The sequence below is a fragment of the Micrasema longulum genome, unplaced genomic scaffold (genome assembly GCF_059751315.1).
Source record: "Micrasema longulum isolate JH-2025_06_02 unplaced genomic scaffold, ASM5975131v1 h1tg000852l, whole genome shotgun sequence".
Taxonomy (NCBI): Eukaryota; Metazoa; Arthropoda; class Insecta; order Trichoptera; family Brachycentridae; genus Micrasema; species Micrasema longulum.
The window spans coordinates 40,533-59,786 of NW_028278044.1; the positions used below are offsets into that span (position 1 = coordinate 40,533).

General features: G+C 29.4%; 2 protein-coding genes across 2 annotated transcripts; one reads left to right on the forward strand and one right to left on the reverse strand.

The window, feature by feature from the left end:
- Nucleotides 1-8,293: 8,293 nt before the first annotated feature.
- LOC148278625 (general odorant-binding protein 56d-like) lies at nucleotides 8,294-12,245 on the forward strand. Its single transcript, XM_088231133.1, has 2 exons — nucleotides 8,294-8,449; nucleotides 10,654-12,245. Exons 1-2 carry the CDS (start codon nucleotides 8,399-8,401, stop codon nucleotides 11,011-11,013), a joined length of 411 nt encoding a protein of 136 aa, XP_088087259.1. The 5' UTR covers nucleotides 8,294-8,398; the 3' UTR covers nucleotides 11,014-12,245.
- On the reverse strand, nucleotides 11,809-13,190 carry LOC148278626 (vacuolar ATPase assembly protein VMA22-like). Its single transcript, XM_088231132.1, has 2 exons — nucleotides 12,972-13,190; nucleotides 11,809-12,883 (listed from the first exon to the last, which is right to left on the reverse strand). The coding sequence occupies exon 2, from the start codon at nucleotides 12,843-12,845 to the stop codon at nucleotides 12,363-12,365; it is 483 nt and encodes a 160-aa protein (XP_088087258.1). The 5' UTR covers nucleotides 12,846-12,883; nucleotides 12,972-13,190; the 3' UTR covers nucleotides 11,809-12,362.
- Between the last annotated feature and the right edge of the window lie 6,064 nt (nucleotides 13,191-19,254).

Consider the following 19,254-nt stretch of genomic DNA (forward strand, 5'->3'; position numbering starts at 1 on the left):
ATGTAATTTTTAACTTTCATATTTTTATGTTTTAAATTCAAATTTATTTGATTAAATATCTTAATCTGTAGATACAGATCTTTTTTATTTAGTTTTATTTTTTTACTCAAAGATGGACCCTGTAACACGATTTCACCATAATAATCAGAAACTGATCTTTACAATTTGATAAGAGGGAACAGGATAGCTTTTATTGACATGGAAATAGCAATTTTAATTAGTGCAGTCATTATTTTTCCAGACATGTTCAGATACTTATGATTTGGGATTCATTCATCTTACTGTGAATTATTTCAAGCAATTCTTTTAAACGATTCATAAATAAATTAATAGGATAGAATCAGTAAAAAATAAAATTACTATTAATACAGTGGAACTCCGTTTATCCAAACTCTAGTCATCCGGATTGCCAAATATCCGGATTTTTATTAGGAATTTTCTCCATTTATTTTTCATTGCATTCATACTTTTTGTCTGTTGAATGCTTGTTTTAACTTTGCTGGACATATATAAGTAAGTTTTTAATGTGATTCTAATTCACTGTATTATTTGAAAAGCAGTAAATAAGTGATTTTAGGGTAAATTTTGTGTTTGCTTTTAGAAAATTACCTTAATTAAATGGTTAATCCAACTATCCTGATTTCTGAATATCTGAAAAAAGAATGGCACTCTTTAATCCGGATAATTTGAAACAAAGTATTAAGACAAACCTGCAACTTTCCTGTTGATTTCAGCGTAAACACATCTATATGGGTTGGCATGTCTTAAATGTACATGTATTGGGTTAGCATAAAACTAGGATATAATAAAAGGTTCTATCAAATCATTTTTATATTTAGCCATGATTAACAAAACATTATAAGTGACAAAAACAATATTTTAAGGGAAAACACTTCTTTCTCTAAATTAACAAGTAATACACTATGAGAATCAAATTATGTTTCTACTGTGTAGTTTGATGATGTCAATAAAATAAATATTCGAAAGAAAACTTGGTTCTCAAGGGTATTCTTTGAAAATTTATAAGAAGAAAAAATATTCTCCCATCAAATATTTTGGTGATCATGGCTCGATATTATTTTAATGCATCATGACTGGTCTATTTGTAGCATTCATGGAGGAAGATACACATATGTTTTTAAGTGGTTAACTCAAACTTTTGATTTTAAAGTTACCTAGTTGAAAAAATTATTCAACGATCTTATAAATTCAGATTTTTTTATAAAGAGGACACATAGCTATGGATATTCTTTAGCATTTTGCCAAAGGTTATAATGATACCAAAACATTTCCCTGTCTTAGTTAGTACTTACAACAGAACATAATGCATTGCAGTGATATATTAATTAAAAACAAAATGGTCATTTTAACTAACAGTAGATAAACAAATTGTTTATAATAATTTACAAATGAACCTTGACAAAGTGGTGATATGATATATTATACTCCATAATAAAATATTCAGAGTAAATAAATGAAGGTGAAGGACACCATCATAAAGTTAATAAACCATATTAGGAAGGCATGTACTTGAACTAACTTATGGGTATTTAACGATAATTGATTATAATATATTGAATAGTTGAGTAATTATTTCCGTATCTTGTGATCCCTGCCATAAAGAATATGAGAAATATTATATAATAAACGTAAGGTTATGAGATTATAATGTACAAACATAAGTAAATGGTTCTTGTTCTTTGAATAAATACTCTTTAGATCTAACACTCGACTTAACCTTCATAGAAAATTCCAACACTTTCATGGTTTTACCTCTTCATTCTCATACTCAAAACACACAATTTTTTTACATTTGATATAAACTCAAACGCCATTTCTACTTATTCCATTATTCATTCTACTGGATCATCTTCCATCAACTAATATGTTTGGCATAGAATTAATGTTAAGGTATAACATCATTTAAAAAAAAACATCATTTCTTACTCTCCGTTTTTTCCTTCCCTGCTTAATAAAGGCTAGTATGAAATTATTAATCTACACCTATTTTAACTTATAATCGTATTTTCCTTTACCCAACAAACAAGATTGTTTTTTATACATTTTTATATCCCGGAACCTTCCGTGTGTGAGTCAAGCGTCTTGACCACTACACCACGGAGGCCACCTAGTGTTAGCTATTGAAACATATATGAAAACTTTAAAGAAGTATTTTTTTGTCATAAGGTGAAGGATATTTTTTCTTAGTGGAATACGCCTGTCCAAGATAACTGTAATGAAGAAAAGTTGGTACAATCGACTGGGCCATATACTGAAGATATTTCCTTGCCTTATTTATAAGACGTTAGGTTTTTGTTGTCCTTTTTTCTAATTTTGTCAGTTCGTAGGTAATTTGTGTCAGAACTACAAGACACAGATCTGACATTGTTTGTAAATAATGTACAGTAGCCGGCAGTAAATAAAGGACATCGAGCTTAAGAAAGAGACTGCCGGCCATAATCGGCAAACTTTCGGATTTGTGAGCATTTATCAGTATTTTTATTTTATTTTATTTATTTTATATACTGCCTAAGCAAATTACAACAGTTGTCTGAAGAAACATAGGTACAAGAAAGTGAACAAAAAGAACATAAAACTATGTAGCAAAGACAAACACGGGCAATAAAATAATGGTATACAATAAATTCATAAACAGAATCAACACACAAGACTTTGAGCTAACCCATGCCAATCTATCTTCATCTCCCACCGTGTTAATGGGGAAGAGATCTATGAAATGCGGGAAGATCTATCCCAAAGAATTCTAAGTTGTGTGACAAATTGACTTATCTACAGCATAGTTTAGATACTGGACTCGTGCGTCAGAGACAACGCCCTACAAAGTCGAGGTTAACTGATTATTTATTTATTTATTTATTTACAGATATTGTCCATTTATACAATTCATAGGGTATTAATATTATAAAATAAGAATAGTTAAAAACATTAAAAAAGAAGAAAGAAGCATTGACAAACATAAGGGACATCAAGACAAGATATGGACTATTTATGCAGTGCTCGTTTAAATCATTGTTAACTTAAACCAAAAAAGTCCAGATCTTGTTTTGAGTTAACAATATGAGAAAGACTCTTCATCGGAGAATTAAGGCCATAGTTTGTTCTATGCTGATCGATGAACAGTACTTCATTGTTTCTCAACCTACGAGTCTGAATATGAAATTTTACCTGTCCCAGTAATGATAGCAGGTCGATTATACCATTTAGTATGCTGAACATAATATATGGAGTAAATATTAGTTCTACGTTTTTTTAGACTACAAATATTTAACGTTGACTCTCGATCAGCATATGAATAGTTACCTCTCTCCAGTCCAATCATCCACAATACTTTTCGAAGTAAGCGATGTTGGACTGATTCAATGAGATTTTTGAGATTCACATAGAATGGAGACCAGATCACAGAGGCATATTTTAGAAGAGAGCGAACAGTTGAGCAATTGATTATGGCTGGCAGACCCCTTTTTAAGCCCAAAGTCCTTTATTTACTGCCAGCTACTGGGCTTTTTTTTGTTAACTTTTTTGGCTTTTTTAGCTTTTTTGGTTTTTTGGCTACTTTTTTTTTTATTCCACATCAGGCCAGGAAACGCAAGTTCTGTGGTTAATAGCAGCATATAATACCGTTTAATAGTTACAAAATAAGTGTTTTACTGACTCATGTAATAAGAAAAAATAACAAACATGTTTTTACATATGATTCTGGGAATTTTAATAATACCTACAAACATTTAAAATTAATTGGTGTTAACTCTTAAAAGACTGTGGTAAATAATTCCTTTGCGCGCGGTGATGTAATATCGTGTTACCACTAGTAAAAGACGGAATATTCTAAAGTTTAGACATTTGAAAAAAATAAAATATAACATGAAAACATTCTGTTTAATAATTCCTTTTCCATAATATATGCAAATAAACATATAGTTAAGCCCTGTTAGAGCAAAATAAATTTAAAATCATAAATATGCCACTCATGTTATGCGCGTGCGTCCCTCATCACTGTCATCAACCGATTGAAGACTAAATCTGTTTTAGACAACACCCACCGCAGAACAGCGTCTCTATCTTCCTTGTTATGACTTCTTTCTTCATGCTCTCTCTTGTATAAGGTATCCGTATAGACGTGTTGCTGAATTAGCGGACATTCATTCGTAGCAAGGATAAATATTTTTTGTATTAACATTTAGCACAGTTATACAAATTTTACATTCCAAATCGGGTATGAAAATAGTAAAATAATTTGGCATGTGTATCATCGATCAATGGACTTTGACCGCCACATTTTAATCATACCTTGTTTTTAAAATTGTCTGAAAATTTGTTAATTATCTTCATTTTTTTAAGTTAGTCTTCTTTGTTTATTCTCAAATGTAATTTTAAAAAAGTATATTGTCAATTGTCCTCAGTACGGAAAACTCCAGTGAGGTCACATTATTTTTATTATTAACCATAGTTTATAAGAAAAAAATATGAACAAATAAATAAATCATTTTTTAATCATGAGTAGAAACTAAATTTTTCATTTCCAAATACTTTTTGATCTCATTAGCCATTGGAAAACCAACCATAAGAAATGTTTTGTTTTTGTATATCATGGATGTGCATATTTGATTATAATTTAAAACACAATTTAATTTTTATAACGAGGAACTTCAGCCCTACGGGAAATAGGATGCAGAAAATGTTTTCTTGCCCGCTGTAAAAATTAGAGCATTGAATTAGACAGAAAAGTTTCTTGAAAATGATTTTTTTTTTAATATTTTAATAAAAACGTATTACTTTGAACGACGTCACTGGTTCATATGAACCAACCAATGATATGAGCGCTATGAAGGATATCCGTCTTGCTTTGCTCTGACTTCACACATGGAGCTATATCAGAAATAAATAACCTTTAAAAATCATTACGCTGATAATACGATACATAAAAATAAATAAAAATTGGCTTTGTTCAATAGTATATTAAAAAATAAATAAAAAAACACTGAACTTCCTCATTGTTATGAAATCATTTTTTTACTAAAGGCTACCCCCAATTAAAATGCTTAAATTAATTTTAAACATATATTTTTTTTTTTACTTTTGGGTCTTCTAGTACCTATCTGGTGTTATAAATAAATAAAAAACCATAAACTTTATATGGGTACCTATGCACAAAATATTTATCCTCATTAATTATTATGTTGATTAAAGTCTGGTGTTGATAGAATTTTGTTATGATAATCCTTTTATATGAAGACAGGTGTCTGTCCCTCTACAATATGCAAAGTTGTTATAAGTTATTAAAAGTAAGAACAGTATTTACAATGGTTTTAAAAGTTTAGTTGATTTAGTTAAAAAAAGCAGATTTTTAAAATAATATTTAGAAAACGAAAATGATAGTGACAAAACTAATATTTTTACACAGTGAGGGTAGATTTGGTATATACCTTTATAGTAAGTGAAAAACTTGTTGACCTTTTCCTCACTGAGCATCCAAAAATTACACATGATCCGAACGAGGGGAGCAAACGACCCCAGTGCCTATTTGTATATAGTGTCACAAAAATAAAAAAGTTGAAGTGTTTATGATCGTGCAATAATTTATCCATGTTTTCACGTACACATATTTTACACATTCTTGTATTTTATTCATATTTGTTAGTTTACCAAATGCTAATGTACATAAAGTGAAATCGACCGTTGTATCGTTTACGTCTTTTTTGTTTTGATATTTAACAATTTGAAAATTTAAAAACAAAAACAGCAGAAAGCCTCTTTCTTTTATTTTCAGGATTACAAAAAATATAGGGAAAATAGCTTTAATAATACTCGAGTTATCGAATTAAAATCGGTCTATGGTGGATTCGAATCCCTCTCTTTAGTCCGGCTATGTTAAACTGAATAGGAAATTTTTCCCAACTAAATATAATGACAAAAAATAATTTTAATTTATTTGAGTTCAAAAAAATTAAATTTTGAAGTAACTTTAAACTGTTAGCAAAATTATACAGCATAGTTTTACAGTTTCTCAATTTAAGATTTTCCTGTTTCCTACAGCAAAGTGTTTTTCAGGTCCCATTTTATTTGAAATAAATAGCTTAGTGGTTAATTTACTTACCAAATAATATAGGAAGAATATACATAATCAGCATGGATAAATATCTCTTAGACAGAGTAATGAAAACGCTAACTTAATCCATGACCGCTACCTGAGTAAGGCATATGGTGCCTGTGAAATCTCTCCAAGCCTCTTTGCCTGTGGCCAACTCCCATGTGTGTTCCCAAGCCAGGGTTTTGTGGCTGAAAATTTTACTTGCCAAAGGCTTCTATGCGAAAAAGGTTAACTACTTATTGAGAATGTCAAAAAAAGACTGTTAATGTGAAAGTGGTAGCAGAATAACAAAGGCAGGTGAAAACAGGAGAGGAAAAAATGAAAGAGTATTTGTTGATTCTGAATAAAAAAATACAAACATATTGGAATGCTCTGGTTTATGCTACAGATTGGGGGTCAAGCAATCAATAGTAAAACAGCACTATAAAATATTATGTAAATATATGCAAAAAAAGGCCTTGACATCTCTACCAACACAAGCAATGTTGTTGTAGAGTAATAAGAATAGTAACAAAATATACAGGTGTAGATTTCTGGATTGAAACAACTTCAGTGGTGGTTCAAAATAATTGACTTTACATTTTCAATGCCTCGAGGAGCAGGCCCTTTTGAATTTCTTGTTTACAATCTAGAAAAACTTTTTTTTTTAAAGAACCTAAATTAATACAGGAATTTTAAGTTTGTACAAAACACATTATTTATTTTAACTAATTTATAAGATAAATGTTTTTTTTGGTTTTTTATGACTTTTTCACCTAATCGTTCTAGCCAGTGTCGAGTTTAAATTTTTTCGTTTATTTAGATATTTAAACATGTGTTAGTAATAAATACATGTCAGCGTGTTATTATTTAATATTTCAAAAACTTTACATATTATATAACATATTTACATACATTTAATAACAAATTCTAGTATATAGGAATCTTCAATTAATTATGTTTATATTATAATGTTTTCTGAATTACTTAGTCCTATTAAATTATTTTTAGGACAATAATAAATATATTATTAGTGACACTCACTCTTACACATAGAGAATAAAACTGGGAAAGTATGTTTTTAAAACATTCCACAGAATAATTTACAAGAACTTTAAGAAAAAAAAATAAGAAAACCATTAATAAAAACCTGAAAACGAGAACAAATTGAAAATGAAGACTTTTATGCACAAAAGATGATCTAGGTCAATAATATTTCCAAAAGCCTCCTCTCATGCTCAACGAGAAGATATAAATATTTTTTGTATTGTTTTTGTATAACTTATTATACTATGCAAACATGCAAGTTATTGGATCCTGTATTGGAAATTAATTTTTGAACTCTTTTATAACTCTGATCACATATGCAGTTGCGTAATAATTATGTTAATATTATTAACACGTGATATACCAAGGTGATAGTTTATAATTTTGTTAATGTCATCAAACCCCTATCCCATTGGTACACTAAATGCAATGTATATTGATCATATAGATTCTCTTACTTTTTTAACATATTATTCTCTGGATATTATGTATAATTATGTGTTATTTTCATATTTACCTAAGTTTACCTTATTATTTTAATTATTTCTATATGCATGAATTAAGGTAATTCATTTTGTAATGTACATATATATTAATAAATAAAATAAAATTTAAATAGAAAAACAGTATGGTAACAGATGATTAACATCATAACACAGGCACAGCCTAAAAAGCGATAATAAATCAGTGAATTTCAAAGTAAATGCATTAAAAATGTAAGGTGATCAGCGTTACGCTTAAGGTGCCAGTCCAGGAACGAGAAATATTGCTGTATAAAACCACCTATCTAATCAATATTTCATGTCCAGGGTCTCAAGCATGGTAGACAAATACGTTAAAAACTACACTATGAGGTGGACCTATCTCCATTCAATTTCCCTTTTCAGGATTCTTGCCAGAGAGTAAGCATTGAGTCGAAAGCACTCGTCCAAAATTCTGGTTCAATTTCACACGAAGAACTGTGTTCTAAATCTTCCCAGACTCGAAGAATAATTTAAAACAAGAATTATATCTTCCAAAATATAATTTGTATAATAAGGTTGATGATGAAAAGATTGAAAACATTAAGTGTCTACATCACTGGAAGTGTCAAGAGTCTTGGAAAAGGGTGTATCTTGTCAGAGTAGTCTGCCTCATGTTGCAGGTAGCAACGAAAGGAACTCTGTAATGAGTTGACCATTGAGTAATTATATAAAAAGCTTGATATTAATACAGAGGTATGTTAGTACACAACTGGTTCTCAGTAAGGAGTTATTAAACAATATGAAGTTTACAGTGTGTTTTGTTGTTTTAGCTGTGGTGGTTACAGCTCATGTAAGTTTTAAAATAAAGTTATGAAAATAAAATGTTTTAATTTATTGTATTGTAAATCAAATATTTCAATTACGCCTTAGTTTTTTTTTTTTATTATTTTAAAATAACAATAAAAATCAAAAGGATTAAGAAAATATATTTTTTAGAAGATAGCAGAACAAAATTGATGTTCGGAAAAATGAACAAATTTAAAAAATTCATAAATACAAACCATCATGCCATTTCTCCGTAGGTGTAGGCAGCGAAGATCAAATGCTATATCACTCTGTCTTTGAATACAGACCTCACTTACGCTACATTCATACATCTTCTCATGCACGTGCTCCGATTACTCAAGTATTTGTTGAATTTGGTCATGCCATTTATTTCTTAGTCTTCCTAGACCTGTGCATCCATTAATATTTGCATTGTAAATATTTTTAACTGTTCTTTCTCTGTCCATTCGCTCTACATGTCTAAATCAAAGCATTACTCCTTTCTTGATTTTGTTGATAATAATTATCTCAGCCTTACATAATGCACGGATCTTGACATTATGGAAAAAATAATCATTATTGATCACACTGCATAAGGCTGTAACATAAAAGTAATCTGCCACCTTTTTAACATTAAATAATTAAAACACAGAAATTATTTAAATAAAATATATTTTAATAATGAGTAATGATTACGTAAGACTTTATTTTGAAAAAGCAGGATATAAATCATTTTAAAAATCCACAGTTAAGATTTTGCTCATCAGTAATGCAATATTTTATTGCTTTGCCAATAATTGCTTTGTTGAACAATTACACACAACTATGAATAAATTTATTTAATAAGCGATAATTACGCCAAGATTCATTTGAGTTACAGTGCATTTAAAAAGTATTTTAGTGTATTTTAAACAGTTTTAAAAATGCATATTTTTTTATGTAAGCTGCAATGATTTGTGCTTCAATTAACGAGTTACAAGAACTTTTAACGAGTAAAAGAGGTTTACATTTCAAAATTTATGATTGCTTTAACCTTAATATTTACTGTGCTAATAATAAATTAATGAATTACATATTTGTTTTTAAAACCTCCAGAAATAAACTTCTAAAATGAATTATTAGCGTTCTTATGATTTACCCAAATATTTCAATTTTAGGGGACCCTTTCTTTTAGTCATAAATAACCATGTCAGAAAATGGCAAACAAGTTGTGGTAGGACGGAATTTGAACCTCGGACCTCCTGCTCCGGAGTTTGCGACACTGTCGCTGAATATTTTACAAAAAATTGAATGTAAATAAGCATTATTTTATTGCTCAATTATTAAAATAGATACCCCTTTAAAAGTATTAAAAAAACTATGAAGTTAGTGAAGAAATTTGTTAAAACAAAACAGAAAACTAAATATTTTTTTTACTTAAAACTATTTTAGTTATTAATTTTATCATTAATAATGGGCCAAATACCATATTTCAGTGTCTTGCTTATAAACTACTTTCACAATGAGACAGTTGAGTGGTTTTAAAAATTATTTTATTTGTTAATAGACTATGCCAAAATTTTCCAAAACAATGCCAAAATTTATTGAAAAAAAATTATGTATCATATTATCAGCGCTATGAATTTTTAAAGTTTTATGTTTTTGAAATTACTCTACGTGTGACGTCTCAAGTTTCCTTCCCCTTCTTTTCGGTGAGTTCTGTTGATTGGTCAGTTGACTTACCGTAAACCGAAAATCTATCATAACTCTATTATCATTGGTTGATTCGGATGAAATAGTGACGTTGTTCAAAGTAGTTTGTTTTTATTAAAATCATTTTTATATATTGTTTAATACATTTTCAAAATACTTCCCCTCACAACTTAATGTCCAAATTTTTACTATGCCTGAGAATACATTTTTCCTATCCAATTTCCTGTAGGGCTGAACTTCCTCATTAAAAATTACAACACACAGTAATAGACGTAATTATATGTCAATAGATTCAAAATGTACCAATAAATTACAAAATTATTGGTATTTATAATCCAAAGGCAGATATCCAATGAAAAATAAATATGATGAAAACATAAAAATAAAGTTTAATTTTAACATTCACTGATATTCTTTATACTCAAACTAAAAGAAATAAAAAAAATATATAACTAGGGTGATTTGGACTTATGTTTTTTAGTGTTATTGTAATTCATATTGTAATTTGATACAATTCACCAATTAAATTTTTTACAGGCTTTAACATTGACACCAGAGCAAAAAGTTAAAGTGAAGCAATATCACGCAACATGTTTAGAGGAAACAAAAGTCAACCCCGCCGTGGTGAAGAAAGCGCGCAAAGGAGAATTCGTGGATGATCCAGATCTTAAAAAGTATTGCTTCTGCTTCTTGAAGAAAGCTAACCTTGTGAACGAAAGGGGAAGACTAAATGAAGAAGTTTTGATGGCTAAGATGCCTAAAGATACCAACATGATCGCTGCTAAGGTTATCACAGAGTTGTGCAAGAATCAGAGAGGAGTTGATGCAGCTGATACAGCTTACCAAATCTACAAATGCTACTATGAGGCTACACCACAACATGTCTCACTGATATAAATTTTGTTTCTTCACTATTTGTAATTTTGGTTTGAAAAATTAAGTTTATAAACAAGTAAGTATTTATTGATGATTTAAAAAAATATAATGGTGATTTATATGAAAATTTGTTTATTATTTTTAATTTCCAATGGGATAAACATTTGATAAGTAGACCAATTAGGTTTGGGAACATTTTTATAAAGGTTTAAAGTATTTTGAGCATATTGATACTAAAAAAAATTGACACCATGTTAAATTGAAAATTACAATGGTTACGTTGAATCTTAAAGTTACATATATATTTTTTTTTTCTGAAAATAAATATTTGCGTTCTTATGATTTACCTGAACATTTAAATTTGAGGGACATTTTCAACGAGTTGTAAATACCTCACTATTGGAAAATGGGAATCAAGTTGGGGTAGAGTGAGATTCGAACCACGGACCTTTGAGCCATGAGTCTGAGACACTAGTCACGGGACCACAACCCGATTCGAATTTGGAAATAATGTAAGTGATCGAAGCAAGCTAAGATAGATAGGTAGTAAGATGAATTATCAAAACATTCCTCACTCTAGGGCTATAGTTTGAGAACCAACTCATAAGTTAGAGAATTTTACATGAGCGTTCCAAGTGATAGTAAAAAATATTCTTTAGAATTAAAAATTATTAATTTTAAGGGTGCTTATATTTTATTTTAATCATTCTAATATAAATCAGTTGACTGTGTAGCAAATTGAATTTATTCCGTCTTACGCTGGTGACATTACATGCTGACCATCAATATCTACCATACATAATCAAAACAGTTGTATGTAGATGAACTATTTTATTAAATAAAAATTAATAAAGTCACAAGTATGTAAATACATTTGTAAAATTTTTTGATTCATACAATACAATACATGCATAATCTAGAGAATAACACGTGAATACAGATTTGCTTGACTGATGTAAATTTAATTGTTATTGAAAACTGATGTTGCGATTAGGTTCAATACATTAAAAATATCTTAAATCATGAAAATATTAAAAATAGTAGAAAAATACAAGGAATCGCAAATACATACAAATTTGAAAAATATACCGCACGAAAAATTGAGTTATTTACTAAAAACAATCCAAGACTAAATTTGAAATATGTATGAAAGGCTGGAGAAGAGCCGCAAGGTGCAGGGAGGAATAGATACAGATTCTGGAGGAGGTCACGGCCCACAGGCTGTAGCGCCACTGATGATGATGAGAGGCTAATATTATTCTGTTGTTAAAACTCATTTCAAAATATTCACTTATGCAACATTACTCCAATCATTTAACATCAAACAAAACTTCAAATAAGTACATGAAAAATATTTATGTCAATATCAATTATTCTTCAGGAGTCAGACTATGTTTTAACTTCTTTAATTGTTGTAAAGCATTGCAATTTGCTTCAATTTGTTTCTGTACATTCACAGAATCAACGATGTACTTCAATGTATTTGTAAACAGATTTTGCGCTTGGTACAAATTTTGAGGGACAAGAACTCCAAACCATCTAATAGGATTAATGTATTCAGTATCTGGTTCGCTATTCCTTGTGTTTACGGCAATAGAATCAGCACTGATTGTGTCTTCAGAGGTACTGCACTGTACAGTTGACAATGCTGAGAAATCTGGCGTGTTTTCTGTAGGAAGTTGGACAGACGAAACACTGCTCTGACCCATGATGTACCGAGATTTAGCCAATTGTATGTTTCCGTTGTTTGTAACATTTTCAATGTTGATTTGGCATCTTACCCTGTCTTCCATTAACCTCAGCATATCGAGAGTAAGTTTATCCATCAAAACACAAATCTCGTGACGATCCATAACACTTTTTAAAATGTGATTTGACGTCAAGGGACAACCTTAAAAATCACAAAAATATAAAATTGATAGCTCTTTTAAACAAGCAACAAAATAAAAACATGTAGGTACTTGAATGACTGCACTTACAAAATTAAATTAGCTTATTCAGAAAGATTTACAGTAATATATTCTATAAATGGAATTTATATTTGCTGGGAATTTAATTATCTCCAGAGATTATAAATATGGAACAAGTTATTAGTTATCATATCTTTAGTTACACTTTTCATTCGTCTTGTCACATGACTAGAGAGCAGGTTTAAAGAAATATTTTGATGTCAGTTTTGACAGCTTATAAATGTTGCTACTATAAAGAATAGTAATAAAAAAGTACCCAATAAATTATATTTTTCTAATTCTAATAGATGAAATGAATATTACGAAAAAAAATATTTTTTCAATAGCCGTTTGGTCCAAATACAGACACAAATATACGAGTCTGGAAAAAACAAAAATAATTAGTTATTCAAAGTACGAACAATGACATCTGTTGCCCAAAAGATAAAACAAAACGGTTAAGCTTAGGGATTTATCTATTATATTGTTACATAATTAATAATAGATGTCGTTAGCAGAAGCTTTTCGAGGATAATTAATTATATATATATTTTTTATCATTGTTGTAACTATAGAATTGTTACATAAAATACTACCAGGTTCTTATGTAATGCAAATAGTTTTTTAATAAGTCGTTGACGATATGCCATATTTTTGTGAAATTATTTAATGTGTCCTGTAGATTTATTATATAAATACGGGAATAGTGATATACCAGCAAGAAACATTTGGCTATCACTAAGGTATATATTATAATTATCAATATCGACTATAGCCTTCATGTCAAATTTTATTAAACAGAAATGTAGATCATTTAAACTGCCATTATTGGTTCAAAACACATAAGAATTGACATCTATCCTTTATATCCAATTTATTTTGTACATAATATCACTTCGTGGCTTACAAAATTTAATATAATCTTACTTAAGCCCGCTCATAGATAAAACAAAAATGCAAATAAATAAATATAAACTCTTTTTTATAATACGCTGCGGCTGGTGTACCAATGTTGTTGCCTATGTGTCACTTGATGCAGAAAGGGAATGAAGATCTACGCATAACGTAGCATCGTGACATGATGGAGATATAAACAAATGTTATTCAATACTGTAGGGTAGACTGGGTACGGTTGTTCCAGGGTATAAGTTGTGACAGTCGTCGTATCAGCGAAACTATGAGGAATAGCGGGAAGGATGCAAGGAGAGTGAAGAACAGCGTGCCCGTCTGAACATTTTCCGCAATATTGCGTCAGCCATCGCGCGGCATTAACGTCTGCAGAGGCCCACATTTCTTTTTTGCAGTAAAAAGTAAATATTTTTATTCGATTTCTTTTAATAATTGTTGTTATATGTGTACAGATATAGTAATGCGTATTTTTTCTCTTTTTAAGTTTAACATTAACAGTTAAATAGCAGTAATTACTTTGTACGTACAGAATTTTGTATTGTAATGGCGGTTGTTTTTTTGAGAAAGAGTGCGTTGGGCACGGTCACAACCGTCCCTGGGGTGTGGTCGGTTGTGACATTTTTTATTTTTTTTTCTAATTTGCTCCTATGAGTTAATTATTGTATTGAGGGACAAAATTTTAGTATTTACACGTCCACTTTACTATATAAAACTCCTTCCTTTCAGCTAATTGGCATACAAACAAAATTATGGGCGATCAAATGAAAATTGTCACAACCGTACCCAGTTTACCATACTACACAAAATATTATTCAGTTTTGCAAAATATGTAAGTTTGTGTAATTGAATTCATAGTAGGTACTCACCTAGTGGTAAGTGGAAATGATAATACACTAAGCGGCGGTACACAATGAAATAAAATATTTTTTGCTTATTCCCTCGGTGTTGAGGACTAATTAAATCCCCTTTCGGCGTTATGAATGGTACACAGCGTAGTGATGCGAGAGTCCCACTAATTCTATTGAATAACATATTATTTTAGCAATATTTGCGTAAAGCAACTTTTTTTATATTTTTTTATTTTTTATTAATAACAAATAAAAATACAATATTACAACTAAATACAATTTTTTACATTAATCAAATACATATATTTACATTAACGTTTCCCATTACGCAAAAAAAAACAATTCTTTTGTACATAATGAGGAGTGACGTCTTACAATAGCTTATTTTATATCAATTAATAGTATTTTAGAATAACATAAATAAATTACAAAAAATATATGAACGATGTTTTCAATCAGTGTTACATAAAGAAGAATTATAGATGAAATTTTTTACTTCTTTCTTAAATTTATTGTATTCCTGGCTGTACTTTTTATTATCTTTGTTCATTTCATTAAAGAAAAATATTCCTCTGTAAGTATAATGATGTTGTGACAGTAGTCGTTTTTAATTTAGGAATTAAGATATTACCACCTGTTGTAGGTCGCGTACTTACGTTTTGAGACCTAGAAATACTACTATTTATTTTATCTTTATGTATTTGAAGCCAAGAAATCTTTTTATATAGCAATTTTATATCTAAAACCTTAAATTTTTTAAATAATTGAACAGTGGGAAAAATAGACGGTTTTTTTCAAAATAACTTTAAAATTAATTTTTGTATTTTTTTTAACCGGTAAAATATTTGTTCAATAAAAATATAACTTCAATCGGTTATTTTTTTCTCAAAGATACCAATATCTCAATGAGGAAACAAATATTTATTGATACATCAATTTGAGGGAAAATGACATTAGACTCTGAGAAGAGTCCCGAAGATGCCCTCTTTGACGAAAGTTGGTCAAAATGAAATAAAAGTGGAAATAAACCAAAAAGTTTTATTGTGTAACGACTATATTTCATCCTGCCCTATTTAAGTAGCGCGTGATTAAGCACGAATCAAAATAATATTTTTTCTATGTTAAACGCCAAGTTTTACACCAAGATGTTGACCGGATGTATCTTTAAAAACTGGAACCCTTCACATAATACTCCGGCTATTTGAAACAGACAAAAACTTTGAATGTCAATAAATAAGATTTTAAAAAATTTAACGTGGATTTAACGCAAGAATGAAATATTTATTTTCATTTTCATCTATTTTCTAAATAATTTGCAATTTAGTATTTTAGATTTTATATTTAGCTAGGTAAACGCACAAAACTGTATAATTTTTGCTTGGAAAATAAAATTGTAATTTCAAGAAAAGCCTTTGTTATTTTGAAATTACCTGGTCTACATGTTTTAATTAGCAATACACAGTGATTATTGAGGTTTCGAGACTATTTAAATTTTTAAATCTTGATTCTTCACACATCTTGTGGGAAGGTCGGACATAATTATTGTCCTCATTTTGAAAAGATTCTTATCTTTACTGGTTGAGCGACACTGGTGAATAGCGTATATTTCGTGAGGAATTGGATCTGCATTTATTTGTTCGGCTTACTTTTTTTATTGTCTCACCACAATGCACAGAGCGTAGCTGTTAACCAATAAAGACACAATTTAATTTTTCTATATAATTGAATTTTTCAATTTTTTGTAAATCTTTGAAATATGTTGATACATTGAGTGCTGACATTCTTTTATTTTAAAAGAAAATCTGGTCATTTTTCACACTCCTCACAAAAGGACGTTACCCTTGAAAATTTCATTTAAAATTTAGCTTATCATTAAAAATATTAATTATTTCCACAGGAATTATTTCAGGTCTGAAAGGGCTAAGACCCAGATGAGCGAAGTTATTCTGCGGTCTATCAAATATTTACAGAATATTAGATTTTCAAATGTCAAAATATAGATTTTAAATATTTTATAGCTTTCAAAACATATTTTTTCTTTGGTTATTCGTTGTACAACTATAAATAAGAGGTTCGATTATTTCTGTTGGTTGATTCTGCCCATCTCTACTCTTTCCTCTCATCTCTCCAAAACTCTATTATTTCCACATATTTCTGTATTTTTATGTTTGCTCGCAACGGCTAGTGCTTTGCATTGGGGCTTTAGATTAAGCCTGTGGGAAAAAGGACACAGTAAACACAAAAATATTTCATTTTTAGCTTCGCTTTAAATATATTCAAACATGTTTTAATTTTCTGTTAATGGTTGTCACGCCAGATAAATTAATTTGATTCGAATAAAGGACGAAATAACTCAAAAGTGTATTTTCACAAATTGGGAATAAGATTGAATATGTGTGAAATATTTAAAAGAATAGGAAATTTGATGAATATGTATTTAAACAATGTTTTCCTATCTCTCTCTCGCAAATACCTTCCCGATACTGTGCGAAAAAGGCAACTGCACGTCGGGCTGATTTTACCCAATTAAAATCGTAAAAATCGACGTTTCGCTGTCCCGTTTTCCGCACCCCGAAACTGAAAACTTCAATATATTTTTAAAAGAAAGAGTATTAAAATAAAATTTTCTTATTTGCTACATTTTCCGTTTCAAAATTATTTATAATATTTTTATTTCGTACGTGTGAAAACGGAAAATAAATCTGGGTGCTAATTTGGATTTTTGGATGGTCTTAGCTCTCATAAGAAATAATTGATCAAAATAGCAAAACAATAATATATAAATAATCTAATAATCTTATCTAAATAATCTAATAAATAAATAACTTTAATACTAAAACCGTTATACGCGGAGTCCCACAAGGAACGGTTCTTGGCACTTTGTTGTTTCTTGTATATATTAATGAACTTTGTCATATAGCTTTCCCTGGAAAATTCGTATTTTATGCAGATGATACTGCAATAATTGTAAAAAGTTATACCTGGGATAATACTTTAAAAAAAGCCAATATATGTATAACTATTATCAAGGAGTGGTTAGATCGAAATCTTCTCTCGCTAAATTGTAATAAAACACTGTTTATTCCATTTTACAACTCAAAATCATCTTCCCCTTGTTCTTCCCTTAATGTTTCATAATAAATATTGTAATCTCGACATGTGAAATAAATGCGAAAACATGAAGTCTGAAAGGTGCATAACATACCTGGGAGAAATCATTGACTGTCAACTTAAATGGACTAATCATCTTGAAGTAATTGTTAATAAACTAAGATATTTAACCTATGTGTTCAAAAGACTAAGTATTAACGCCCAGCTAAATACGATTAAAATGGTATATTATGCATTTGTACAGTCGTCGCTTTCCTATGGAATAATTGTATGGGGGGAACTTACAACAATCATACTAAACCATTAGAAACTGTTCAAAAATTTATTTTAAAAATAAGGCTTCACAAAAATCGCACTTTTCCCTCTTTCCAATTGTTCCAAGAAGCTAAACTTTTAGATCTAAGACAAATATATTGTTTTCAATGTTTAAAATATATATTTAAGAACCAAAATTTATTTACATGTAATTCAAATAGATCAAGTCAAAGAAGGAATCGTGTGTTAGAAATACCACATTGTAAAACGAGGCTCGCACAGAGACATGCATATTTTATAGGCCCAAAAATTTTTAATTCTTTTTTTACTGATAATATTTCATTGATTCCAAACTTTTAAATTTTCCTTCTTTTAAAAAACATGCACTTTCCTGGATTCAAACTGAAGATATGAACTATTTTTTTCTATGATTGTTGCCTTTTAATAATAAGGAATATTTTTGTGTTTTTTAAAAATATTTTTTATTTCCTTTTTTAATTATCATAAAAAAAATAGAAATAAATTTTACAGAATATGTAATTTTTTCTGTCTCATGTTATACAAAAATATTATAACTGTCCATTATTTATTATAGGAGCAAAAATTCATTAACATTTTCTTGTATACCCACAAACAGGCCATGCCTTTGTGGGATTTTTTGTTTACTATTTTTCTATAAATATGTATTTCATTGCTATGTATTTATGTTTTTTTAAATACTCTGTTTTATTATTATCTTTATTGTAAAAAAAATAAAATAGTGTAAGTCACTCTCCAAGCACAAGAGTTAGTCTCTTTTTTTGGAGAGTTACAGTTATAACATTTACTAGATGTTTAGCGGCCTCCGTGGTGTAGCGGTCAAGGCGCTTGACTCACGCATGGGAGGTTCAGGGCTCGATTCCCGGTGAGAACACAAAAAAACCAATTAAAATGGGATTTTTCTCAAGCCTGGGTGTTCCGTGATATAATTCCGTGGTAAATATCTAGTGTGTAAAAAAATATTGCTTAAGTGCCATAATCTAGGGAGAAAATACGGAAATACGTTTGTAAGAAGAAAAGTCAAACCGCCTCTCCACAAAGTGTGATAAATTAGAATGAAAAAATCTAATGATGTAAAAAATACATAATATGAAGATTTCATTCATAATTATCGGTTATAAAAACGAGCCCATTCAAAACGGCTTACAGTA